Raw genomic sequence first — 13,454 nt, forward strand, 5'->3', positions numbered from 1 at the left:
TCAAGTGCTTTATTACCATTAGAATTCTCAGTGTCGAAGTTTAGCATTCTGGAATCTCAGTGCTAAAGCTAATTAGAAATGAGAAAAAGAAAAATGTTCATTAAAAAATGCAGGATTCCCCTAATAGAAATGAGCTACACCTTGGAATAAAATTCTGCCTTTCTGTGGATTTAGAATAACATGTTAAATAGCTTTCATTAAGGTGAAACCTTATACTTTGAACCACATGCCTGTCATTGTCTTTCATAAGTAAAGCTAGGTTTAGCTTTATCTACCAAACCACTGTTAGAATTTAGAAGATTCCTGGCTTATGGTTAGCTGGTAAGAGCCTTAATTCCTCTTCTTCTAACATTTGATACACTAATTTGAATTTTTTCAGACTTGGCACACTCAAGGGCTTTTTTCCTTACTTCCCTGGATATACATAAGCTAGTCATTACTATTTATGAAGGCAATGAACGAAAACATTAAACAGTCAAAAAAATATAAATCTTAGATTCTAAAAGAGAGAGCACAACAGCAGGATTAAAAACAAAACAGAATGAAAAAAACCTGAAGCAAATAGAAAGACATTTGCAATTTAAAGCAATACAATATAGCTGAAAAGCAGTTTTCATTTCCACTTGACTGCCAAGTGACCTGACTCGGGATTTTATGGCTTTCCCAGGAACAAGCTGATGATATCAGTAACATCCAAAAGTTAGCAGTGAAATCGCACTGTCATGAGCAAAAGTGAGAAACAGACAGAACTTCTGATTTAGGTGATGTTTTCCTAATATTTAGCTGTATTAAAATTTAATATAAATCTGTTTTCTGTTCAGCATGTTCGATAAATTTATTTTTATACAGAAGACCTGAATAAGGCTGACACCCCGCTCAGCTAATTAGGGTGAGGCTTTCTTGTCCAATTTTGTGTTTCAGACTTATTTTTAATGTTAGATGATTTCCCAATGCAAATAATACCTTAAATATTAACAATTTAAGACCTATAGTTTTTAAAATATAATACTCATTGTTATTTGAATAATGTAGAAAAAAAAAAGGAATTTACTTAAATTTAGCCCAAATTTATGGGTTTTTTAAAGTACCAGTTAAATGCTTCACACTAATGAAAATACTCTTACTTTGAATTCCGAATGAAACAGATGGCTTGATATAGTTACTTATTCAACATATGGAAACCAATTACTGAGCTATGAAGAATCAACAGCAAACTCTCAGTCATTTCTAATTCAATTTGACTAGTAAGAACAAAATACAAGAATACAACACATAAATGAAAGAATCCAGCTTCTAATATGACTGCTTTAGTTTGAACTGTAATGGAACAAGGAAAGATTCAAAAACACCTGAGCTATGATATTAGATATTGTTTGTAGCACTGTTTTTTTGTTTATGAACAATTTCTACAGAAAGTAACAATTTGTAATGCATGTGTGATTTTACATTCATCTACCACCTTAAACCCCCCAAAATTATAAGTTCCTCTGTAAACAGTTCTCTCATCATAAACATGCATATAGATGCTCCTGAAGCTTCTTCTGAAACAATGCTGCTCCCAAAGCAAGACACAAAAAACATCCACAAATGGATCAACTGACAAGAAATTGTCAGAGACAGCAAAAGAATATACTGTGCCGGTAGCAAGGAAGGTGTGAGAGCACTGCACTGCTCATTCCTGGGACTGGCCAACATAGTAGGACTTGCTTTTCTAGTCTGGCAAAGCAAATGAAAACTGTTATTAAACTGCAAAGAACAATCAACACACCAGTTTTACTACTACTGTGAAAAGCATCATCTCTAATAACATAACTGTAGCTGATGCTTTGGAAAAGTAGTAAAAGCAAATGATTCTTACCCTGGTCTTATCATTGCCATTTGCTTCAGTCAAGGATGTAGAGGTTTGCCAGCTAGGTCTGTGTCAGTTTATCATTGCCTTAAATACAATCAGTAGCTAAAGTGAATTCAACTACTTTATTTTCCATCCCAAGCAAACTGCAGCTTTCTAAAGCTCTAGTAAAAGTTTGCCACTTTTGCTTAATTTCTTCCTATAAGCTTATATAACAATATATTTTAAAGGTGCCCCTGCATTATCCTCAGCTGGTGGGCAGAACTGTATTTCAGAATATTTTTCAGAACTCCATTTGTTAAAAGGAAAAAAAGGCTGCTTAGGCGGTTAATGTTTTCTGTGTTAAACAGTCACTATGTGGGAGCACCTCATTTGCATAGTGGTGTGTGGGTAGGAGTTGGACAAGCACACTGAAGGGTATGACAATCAAAACTAGATATGTGGGAAATTCTTTTAAATGTAAAGAGACCTCACCCAGGTTTTACTCACTTAGGTAAACATTATTTATAAGGGAGAAATAAATTTCTGCAAGGGAGAAAGAAATAAACTACTCATGAGGTAAAAATTGGCTCCAAGCACCGCAATTTCTGTGGTGTACCAAACTACACCCAAGAACAATTTCTTATTCTGTCCTAGGTCTAACAGAGCAAAAATCAATGATAAATGGAATTTTTATCAATGTTAAATATTTGCATGTGATTTTACCAGTTAATGACTTGCAGAACAAGTTATAGCTGATTTCTGCCACTGTCATTCTGTCAATTTAATAATAGATCCTTCTTTTGATGTAATGACTGCCATTAGCATTCCAAATATAGTGAACAGTTTTGTTAATCTCTCTACAGAGGAGAAAACCGAAGTAAAAACGTAAAACAGAAGGCAACCTGGGCCAGTTTCTTGTGCACAATACTTGTCTTTAATCCACTGCTCACTGGAAATGTAAATCCAGTTCCTTACCAAACTGGGAGTAAACTCCTGGTTTGATCCAATTTGAGACTACTGGCCAGCAAAAAAGTACTCTGCAAAAGCCAAAATGAAAGCTTGATTTTTCAAGCAACAGAGACTTTTAAGCACTCCATGCAACTGCCTTCTCCTTTCTAAACTCAGCTGACCAAAGTGACTCATGCACTTGGCAAGAAAATCAGACATTGGTACGAATTTTGAAAGTTGGTTCTGGGGCCTATCTGTGCATGATGTAACCATTCACCAACTACACTGATTCTAGGGAGAGTCTTCAAGTTTTCATAAGCTCACAATGTGGTCCAATCTACTTTCATGTATTTTACAAGCAACTGCTTTCTTCTGCTGGATAGCAACACAGACGTGTGGGACACTCAGCCTACATCAAGAGCCCATTTGTTCATCACTTCCCCCTGCCCTTCGGAGTGGTACCCACAAAGCAGTGATAGACCTTGTCTGGACACTGTTGCCCCTTATCACCTATATAGTCTGTTAGAGGTTAGGACAGTGTCTACAAACAGCTTGGGCTTAGCCTTCTTCAGGCAGCAAATACTCTGAAGATTCCCTGATCAGCATCCTCAGGTCTTTCCATCCTAAATTTAGCAAGTCACAGCACACAACCCAAATAAGCTACAAGCATTTTACTTCCTATCAGTTTTTAAAATGAACAATAGGGGTTGGTGTATTTCTCGCATTTCCTCTGCATTACTATAATTCAGACAATACAGATTTACACAGATATAAAAGGAGAGCATGAATAAGGAGATTTATTTCTCTCTCTTTTCTTTTACATGTGAAACAGAGAAATGAATTTCTCCTGGAAAAGGATTAATTCTACTTGGACAACTCCTGTGTCAACTACTCCTCAAAGACAGTGTAAGCTCAGACAGTGACCCTTCAAGAATCCCAGCTTATGGCTGTTTAAAAGAAGCACTATATTAGTATAACAAAAGAATCTCACCTCGTATTTAAGAGACCCTCCACAGTAAGGGTGCCTTCCATATAGGAAGGAGCACATCCTAAGCAATCCCCCTCACTCAACCTGCACTCATGTGGGAGCAAACACTGAGCTGTGTTTTCTATGTTACTAACCAGTTCCTTACAGTCTGGTAATTTTCACATGTATTTTATTACATATGACATCACATATGACCACTTCAATTTAGTTTTAAATAAATGGACGTAAACTGCTATTTAAAGTTACCATGTTCTAAAAATAATACATAATGGAAAAAGCAGGGCAATTAAATATGTCAATCGTACAACCTCCTGTGCTAAACAAATAGTCATCTCCACTGTATGTGTGTTGCATAGTTCTCTTAGGAATCTTCAAGTGTTTCAAGAACTGATGGACCTGTTCAATTTCTTATTATTACCTCAGGCAATAAAATAATAAATAAAATAAATTTACCAGCCAGGTAAAATGAATAAATAAAACCAAACCCCAACAAAATCATCCACAAACCCAAAACACCTTTCTACAAGGAAAAAAACCCAACCCTTAAAGGTTTTCCAGAATAACCTGGAGGTGGTGAAGACCTTTTTAGGCCTTTTTGCTCTCTGGTGAGCAATGCTAATGTCCGTTCAAGACCAGTATAAGCATGCTATCCTTCAAGTGCCAGAACACTCTCCTCATAAGCTTCTGTGAAAAAAACCTCAAGATTACTTTAAACTTTTTGATCAGCAACTTGAAACTACAACTCTTCCTTCATGCAGATGAAAAACACTCACACCTTGCCTCTGCCAGCTCTGCTGTAAATATAGACTGCTGCACTTCAGCCAGTCTAGATGTTTACAAAGTTAGCTTGAGCTCCCAGTCCTGATAATTTTGTTTTATACCATTCCATGGTCATTAACATCCAGGTTTAGTGGAGAAGCCATTTAATTGTTCAGTCAAATAGTGGATTTCAATTTGTGTTAAGTTATAGCATTAAGAAATACTACTGCCCAGTCCATACCACAGAACATTAAAAAGATGCTCACTTCACAAATGCAAGAGACGTATAAATGCAGCATCAAGTGATTCGTCTGAAAAACATCAATGACACAAAAAAGACATGTGAAAACAAAACCAAAAGGTACTTCTATGGCTTTTAATTCTAAAACAGATTTGGGTAAAATAAAACCGGAGTCTGTAAGAGGCACTGCATTTATCTGCTACAATTGCTCTAAAAGGCAGATATCTGTGAATCTGGTAACAGATGTAACAACATGACTGCAGTGTATTGTTAAAAATCAAACCTACCTCACTTTTTATGCAGATGCAACATTAAAGGCTCCTTCCTCAAATATACTCCCTATACACTAATATACCCTGTATCTGGTGCTTTAGCTAGGCTGTAAAACTTCCTTCACGTAATACATAAAGCAGGAAAGAAGTTTGTCATAAAAGAGATACTTGCACTAGGTCTACAAAGTTTAACTTATTTGCTTATTATAAATCCTTGAGTGGGAATTTGGCCTCTTTTTATTCAGAGACTTTAAATTTTGCCTTTAAAATACCTGCTGTAAGAGCATCTACCATAGTAATGACTACATTGGCATTTCTTATTGATGTGCTCACAAGGCCCAAACATACATTGTGAGAAACACAATAATAGTGTAGTCCCATTGTTCCAGCTTAGTACTATTGGGCTTACTATTAATTTTCAGCACAGGCCTATATTATACAATACAGCCAGTTTTACTCAGAAAGCCAATTAGGAGTTAGTTAATGTCACAAACTAATTTGCAGCTAAAAGCAAGTTAAGATAAAAAAACATTACAAATGACATTTAGGAAGACACAGATGATTCCCAAGAACTAAACAAGCAGCATATAGAGAGAAAAATCAGACTGTAGCACTAGTTAAACATTCCCACACAAGATCCTCATTTCTGCTAGGATAAGTATGCAAGTACAAGAAACATAGCTATTGACACATAACCAGAAAATGCTGCTGCTTGATTACCATCTATAGAATCTGAACTCCAAATCTAAATGCAGTATCTGGTGAAGCGAAAAAAAAAAAAAAAAAGTGAGGGGGCCGGAATAAAATCACTTTTTCTCAAAGAAAGGACAAAAGCAATAGGGAGAGATTATGAGACTTTTAGTTTAAATATGAAGTTTAACTCACAGATGGTTTTCAGGTTGGTTTGTTTTTTTATGATTTGAATGTATCACACCAGATCTTCACCTTTCACTTTTGGACTATGAAAAACAAACAGGGAAGATATAACAAAGCAAATTTAGCCAGGTTGCTAATTCTTGATCTCTTAAAAGTATGATGCTGATAAGCAATGTCAGGGAGGAACAGAGGTAGCCAAAGAAACCTCTACTACCAGTTCTATTTCCTTAGAAAAACCTAACTTTTTCTACAAACAATCCCAATAGAGCAAAATTAATTCAATCTTATATCTTAATAAATTTTTTCATTGCCTGTATTTTACAGAACAAGCACTAACCATTTTCAGATATTTTGTGTACTTTTCTGAATTCTTTTTGCTAATGTTGCTATTTTAAGGATGACCTGTTTAAACCTACCAAAATGAATTACTTCTATCCTGTTAAAAATCAGAATGGATTTTAAAAAAAATCTTATAATGACATTATTTTGATTAACACTGATAAAGATGGCAAATTCTAATATTTTATGCATAGTGCACGTGTCTCAGTCGTATTTTCTTTCACTAATATTCAGTCACTTCAGGAGAACCCTTTTTTTGTGACTGATTTTGGCTATCTGCCACAGGCAGCACAGATTTAAACATGCAGGAAAGATCCTCAGCAGTGTGAGTTCTCAAAACCCTCCCTGTCATTCAGGTTGGAAAGCTCAATATTTTGATGTAGCCAGAATATAGGTTTGACATTTTTCATATAGGAAAATAACACTAACTTGTTAATAGGTGAACCACAAACAATTAGCATACGAAGGCAAGAGGGAAGGAAGAGACGGCAGCAAATAGATTCACACTGTTTCATCACTTTTTTTCAGAAATCTCTTGTGGTCTGGTCCATTTAGCACCTGCTAAGCCTAAACTGTATACATGCTTCTTAAAAAACTGTCGACAACAGAAGTACAGATTAATTTTTAAGTCTGCTCTCTTGCTGATATAAGTACTGTTTGTAAAAGGAAGATCATCCTTCTGGTCCTTCTCTGACTCACATACACAAAAAATGGTATGGACTGGTCTCAAGCAGAAGCCAAAAGAACTAAAACAAGCCCCTGTAAACTTGACTTGCATGTAACTGCTGCCATCTTAATAAGGTGAGAGCAGCTTTTAATTCCCAAACAGATTCAGAAGCTGCAGCCCAGTCCCTGCCATACGGAGACAGCCTGGAATCTGTCAAGTTCACTTAGTGAATTTCATCCTTGGGGAGTCAGTCAGGCAAGCTACATCAGAATAAACAGGATGCTGTTGAGTTCTGGAGGCTAATGCTGGTACAGGCTGGACTACTGAACCAAAAAACACCCCAGTTTTAAATAAACATGTGGTGACTAGAAAAATTAACAATAATTAAAGCTGTATAAGCACAAAAACAACTACATGTGATTTTTACTGGGCTCTGAAAGATATTGTTCTCTCTCTGACTTCAGGAATTAGCCAGACTTTCCATTTCTTTCCATTACTCCTTGTATAGTAATATATAACAAGAATATTTAAGGCTTTATATCAGCTTTATGTATTGATCACTTTAAACACCCTATTTAAATGCTACACCTAATTATACAACCGTTTAACATTTGTTCAAGGAAACATAAAAGTATACAATGTCATGTTTATATGATCGATACACAAGTCTAAGCTGCTTCTTCGTGCTTCAATACAGGGATACAAAAACTAGGGTCTCCAAACCTATCAAATTCTTCTGATGGATGGGGATAAGATAGAGTTTGTTGTGCTCTGGGTAAAAGCCAGAATGTTAAATGTAATCTTCTGCACATGCTTTTACTGATATTCAGCATAAAAATAAGCCTTATCCTTTTTTATTAGTTGGTCTGAGCCAGAACCAATTCTTTTGATGTCACCTAGCTTATAAAATGCAGCACTATAAGCAAGGGAGGTTTTAAAATGCTTCACAGACTTTATCCATTATATTAATGGGTTTCAAATTGCAATCTGTGGAGCACTTTCTGGTGCTGATCCATAGGCAGCTGGCCAGTCACCTGGAGCTGGCTCCTCTCCTTGTTTCCCTCTGCTTATTCACTATAAAAGACAGAGCTGAAAACAGGCAAACAAAAAAGCGCCAATTTTAATGCCATTTTTCTAGATAAACAGCTACAGTGCTTGCCACATGACCATCCTGAGAATAAAGGACTATGCAATTATGAAAGGCAACACAGCTTGCTGGCAGCATGCACAGCAGACCACAGTAGGCAGGAAAGGGGGAACATTGAACACAATAGAAATAAGGGTTTTTACTGTAAGATTAATTTGATTACACTTTCAGGTGAATGAGTAAAATGGCTCATTTTTCAGTGTTCCCCTATTTTCAGGCAACAAACCAGATTTTACCTCATACCCCGATCATTAACTTACTCTACGTTGTTATTTTCCAGAATTATTTACAGTTTAGAATCATAGAGCAGTTAGGGTTGGAAAGGACCTCAAGATCATCTAGTTCCAACGCCCCTGCCATGGGCAGGGACACTTCACACTAAACCATCTCACCCAAGGCTTCATCCAACCTGGTCTTGAACACTGCCGGGGATGGAGCATTCACAACCTCCCTGGGCAACCAATTTCAGTTATTTCAGTTTAAACCACTTCTTTTAAGCATATACCGATAAATACTCTTTAGACATGACATCTTGCACTGGAAAGACTATTTCTTTGAATACTTTAAGTGACACCTACAGATTCATCTAGGGACTTCAAGTTATCTCTATATATCAAGTAAGCAAAGAAAGCTACACTGACCTGCATCAACCAGGGCAGGAAAGGCTTCTGGGAACCTAATCATCAAATCATAATAAACAAGGTATTAACGTACTAATTAAAAAAAAAATACTACTAGCCTTTCATTTAAATTGTTTCTTCTTTTCAGATACATACTTTTAGTGCATTTTAGCAGGTTTTCCACAGCTATATCACTTTATCTTGACTGAGAAATATACCCACCATAGCAGATTCCAGAGGTTGTGGAGTCACTAAATTAAGTCAACACCAATAGTACACTATTGCTTAATAGTAAACAGATTCAACAGCTGAAATCATTTAAGCTATCAGTAATAGCTATTATTAGATCACAGAAAACATTTGTGAGTGCATGCCCAAACAAATTATAAATAGCACACAGCAGGAGATCACTTCATTCAAAGCAGCACTGGAACGTGTAATTTACTGGTTTCAGTTCCATTAAAGGAGGCTGTGGTACGGTTGAATCTGTGCTCCACTGAAATCTTCCACTCATGAGGAACAGGCCAGCCTTTGTAGTCAAGGAAAGCCTGATTGATAAAGCCACCAGGGAGGCAAGATGACTAATAAGAAATACTTGTTCCTCAGTCTTTGGTTCATGAGATCCACCACTGCTCCAGTATAATAATGTGGACAGACTGGTTAGATTTAAGAAACATCTCCAAGTGCTCCTAGTTTGTCTTTTTCAGTACAAAATGGTACCACAGTAGCCTAAATAAAGCCTAAGACCTAAGTATTTACTATGCCCAAAACACGATGTTTAAAACCACTTCTGTTTTGCAATGAAGAAATTTCCTGTTTAGACTTAGGGTCTCTCTTGACCCAGAAGATGGAATCTCTCACAGTAAATTACATGTGCCTAGTTCAGACATCAGGAACAAAAGACTTTAAAAAACCCAAACAAAACAACACTGATAAACAACACTCCCACCCCCACCATCCCCCGAAGCAACAAAACACAATAACCACCACAGTTTAAAATAGACTGTAAAGGCACTGATCTAACTTGTAAGGATTCTATCATTCCTTCATTTCTTCTCTGCTGCCTTCCTATTTTCCTTTCCCTGTAAGTCTACATCTACATAATTTATTGGTGATTCTCAGTATGGAGAAACCATGGGTTTGTTCTGTGAAGCACACTGACTTCAAAAGCAGTATGAAAACACAGAGTAAAAATCTGGATGGTGACAGTGATGGCAATGAAGCAGTCAGTCAGTCTAGGGTTATCCTGGTCCTTCCTAGAACAAATCAGGGTCTCTTAGCCAGATAATAAGTAGTTGTTTTCTAATACACTTCTGCTTTCTCTAAAGTGACACCAGCTATTGTGCCATTCAGTTGGAATGAGAACACGAAGAGGATACACATAATTTCTGGAGAACACACTCCCCTCAGAGTACAGACCAGTACTGCAGGAGGATGCGCTGCCCTGTGGCTCTACTAGAAGTCTGTAATCCTATGGACATTAGAAGCAGAGCAACTGTAAAATATTAGTGGCAACAACATACTGCTAACACCAGGCTAAAGAAAGATGCTTCCTCTCAGGTAACTGAACCGTGTTACTGAGAAGGAATGGGAAAGGGATTGAATTTTGGACTACTGGCTGATTAGATACCTGTCCCAGAATAGACTTTTGGCCCTAATACACTAAGAATTGATGCTGTTCCATCCACAAGCACAGTTTTTCAAGAAAGATCTTGTAAGGTATCAGCACAATGTAATTCAAATTGTATTATTTAAAAATCAGTTCTCCTTCTGGATTAAAATAGAATGTAAGTGGCTATAAAAATGTAACAGATGCTCCAATGATTGTACCTTGATATAGACGATGTGAGCCCTGCCATTTAACTTTCCTATGAAGGAACAGAAAAATAAAAAATAATTATCTTTTTAGAAGACTTGCAAGAAAGTCTTCTGGCATACTGTCAACTATTTTAATCAAAATATGTTTCAAGCATGGTTCAGAATTAAGGTAGGTCACATAGGATTTTATTTCAATTCATTTCAAAATGTGTATTCTTTCATGTACCTCTGATGGTAAAAAGCAGGGTACAGAAGATGGGAAATTTTCATTCTTTTTATCATTCAACAGTATGTTCAAAGGATCTGTCAAGTATTTTTGCTGGATGTGCTTAATCCTAGAGCTTTCAGGCACAGCTTGTTACTTTCTTTCCACTTCAGCACAGTTTTCTGATGTATTTATGAGGCTGAGACTAAACTAGGTCTGCTTCTATTAGATCACACTGCCATCATAAAGCACCAAATACACACATATTCTGAATATAACAGGAATGCAAATACTTGTACTGAATGCTCTTTTTATTTCTAATTTTACTACAGAACACTGTTGCATCACTACATTAGTATTTTAAATCATATGTAATTATTTCAATAAAGTGGTTCCTGCTGGCTTCAGTAATATAAAAGATGTGTTGCTACCCCTACAGTTGTCTGCAAAAGTTTTCGAGAACTCATTTATAAGGACAGAAGTACAGCATTTCTGTTTCCAGATTCCCACTCTGTAGACTTCTGTTTTACATGTTTCCTGTTCCTGACTGCTCAATGCCACCATGTGTATGTCATCATTTATAGGAAGAGCACATGAAAATCTCTTCAGCGGTAAATGGTGTGCTACATTCACATCATTTCACAGCAAAAAGAAACAAACACCAAAACCAACCAACCAACCAACAAAAAACCAAACAACAAACCCCCCAAAAACAAAGCAAATAAAAAAAACAAACAAAAACAAAACCCCAACAAACCAACCACAAACTAATCACTTTTTACTCAACTTTCACTAGAACTGGCACTATCAAATTGTTTAGTTGTCAGCTATCACAATGATGTCAGCTATTACAAGGGCGCAAGCCACCAGAGTGCATCTGCCTGCCCCACAGCATTGAGCATGTGGGCACAGCTGGCTCTCATGCTCTGCAGTTTCATGCTGGGGAGATTCAGGAACCTGCTGCTTCAAGCAGTGTGAGCCACTCCTCTGGCTCAAGGAGTAACTACTTCCAAAGCAGATTTGAGTAAATAGGTGATGCACCCACTATTCAACCAAAGTGAAAATGATGGCAGCTAAAGTTAACCCTCCAAGGACATAAACCATGCTGTTAGACTTGTATATACTGCCTATTCTATGAACTTTATCACGAGGGGACAGGAGGTCCCCTGGCAGAGGTAGGGCACCAAGCCAGAAGAAGTAATACCTTAAATCATCTCTGTGTGGGTTGCCAGAGCTGGCCACTGCTAATTTTGCTGACAATTGTAATTTTTAAAAACTGAAACATATTATGCCCATTTCAAACATGGGGAAATGAAACATGGAGAGGTTTCACAATTTCACAACAAGGTCACACAGCTCTTCAGGGGCACAAATGAAAGTACGATCCAGGAATATTCGTTTATAGATACTAACCTAAATTCTCTCTTTGTCCAGACATTTGACTGTACAAGTAACATTTACACTCCAGAAAATTCAATCCCAAAAGTATTCTCAATATTAAAGGATTTCAAAAGTTATTAAAAATATTTTAAAACAACAGGAGAATCTGTTGAATGCTATATTTAGCTTCCCAAGGTTTTTTATCTCCTTAGGACTTGCTTTAGTAGTCCTGAAATCCTAAATGGGATTTGTTAGTATATAGCGATTCTCATGCAAATGATCACTGTGTCTAATGGTGTACGCCACCCACATAACAGAAATAACCATCAGCCCATTTTTATTTTATGCTTCTGCTGTAGAACAGGCTGAAAATAACATTATTTGAGTGTCTGCATAATCCTTCCTTTCCTTCAGTTTAAGGAAGGGCTGGTCTTGGTTATACAGGCCAAGTGAACAACTCCAGAATTTTCAGACTGCTTCTGGCATGGATCCACCACACTGCTTACAGCACATCCCTGTCTCTCCTGAAGAAATAGATTATACTGATTCCCTACACTTCTATCATATATGTTGTCATAATTACAGCTTCTATGGTGCTTGGAAGATTAAATTCTGCTCATTTGATTTTTCTTTGCACATATACTCCAAACATGCTGTTCTCTCTCTGCACAGAAGAAATTTTATCTTTTACATGAATTTTATCTTTTACAGGTCAAGATCGTTCTCTAGTGATAGCTCAGTAATATACACCAGTTTATTCATACCTTTCTCTTTTAACTTCGTATCTCCAGTATGGCAACCTAATTAGCTACAAGGAATATAGTAAAACAGAACATCAGATGTAGATCTCCAAGTGTACTCCTTAACACTGTGTTTTGGACTACCAGAACAAACACGATCAACAGTACCAACCTGTGTTTTTTTATTTCAAAACAGCAAAAGCAAAAGTCACAGGAATGGATATTTTAAAATCTACCTCTTCTTCCAAACCTGAGCCTTAAGCTACATCCAGCAGTTGAGAGTTAAAAGAACAAAGATGACACCCTCTATCGCTATGAGTTTATGAAAGTACTTTCACTTTAAATGCTCATGCTCCATGTCAAACATACCCCTTTAAAAGGATTTCATACCACAAGTTGCATTCAAAATTGCAACTATAAAGTATCTGATAACATTTAATAGCCTCTAGGTATAATCAGCATAAAACCAGCATAAAAGACTCTCAATATGAATATGAAATGTTTAAACCAAATGTGATGGAACCTCATGGGGAATCCTGCCACACATGCAGTCCTTTCTTCTAGGAGGTCCTTCAGTTGTCTACCTTTACTGTCCTTGTAGGGGGTACAGCAAAATCACATGG

The 13,454-nt window shown here is 36.8% G+C and overlaps 1 protein-coding gene across 38 annotated transcripts in view; it reads right to left on the reverse strand.

The window, feature by feature from the left end:
* RBFOX1 (RNA binding fox-1 homolog 1) overlaps positions 1-13,454 on the reverse strand; it is an 892,094-nt gene that overhangs the window by 153,554 nt on the left and 725,086 nt on the right. The window contains exons 1-2 of one of the 38 annotated variants that reach the window (XM_065683990.1): positions 8,845-8,918; positions 8,710-8,744 (exon numbers count right to left, since the gene is read on the reverse strand). The exons of 36 other annotated variants lie outside the window; for them this stretch is intronic. In XM_065683990.1, the coding sequence (XP_065540062.1) occupies positions 8,710-8,715 (6 nt within the window). In that variant the 5' untranslated portion in view covers positions 8,716-8,744; positions 8,845-8,918. Of the gene's footprint in view, positions 1-1,858; positions 1,930-8,709; positions 8,745-8,844; positions 8,919-13,454 lie in introns of those variants that run through there. One more of the 38 variants, XM_065683994.1, reaches the window with a different exon arrangement.

Source organism: Lathamus discolor, chromosome 6 (genome assembly GCF_037157495.1).
Source record: "Lathamus discolor isolate bLatDis1 chromosome 6, bLatDis1.hap1, whole genome shotgun sequence".
Classification (NCBI taxonomy): domain Eukaryota; kingdom Metazoa; phylum Chordata; class Aves; order Psittaciformes; family Psittacidae; genus Lathamus; species Lathamus discolor.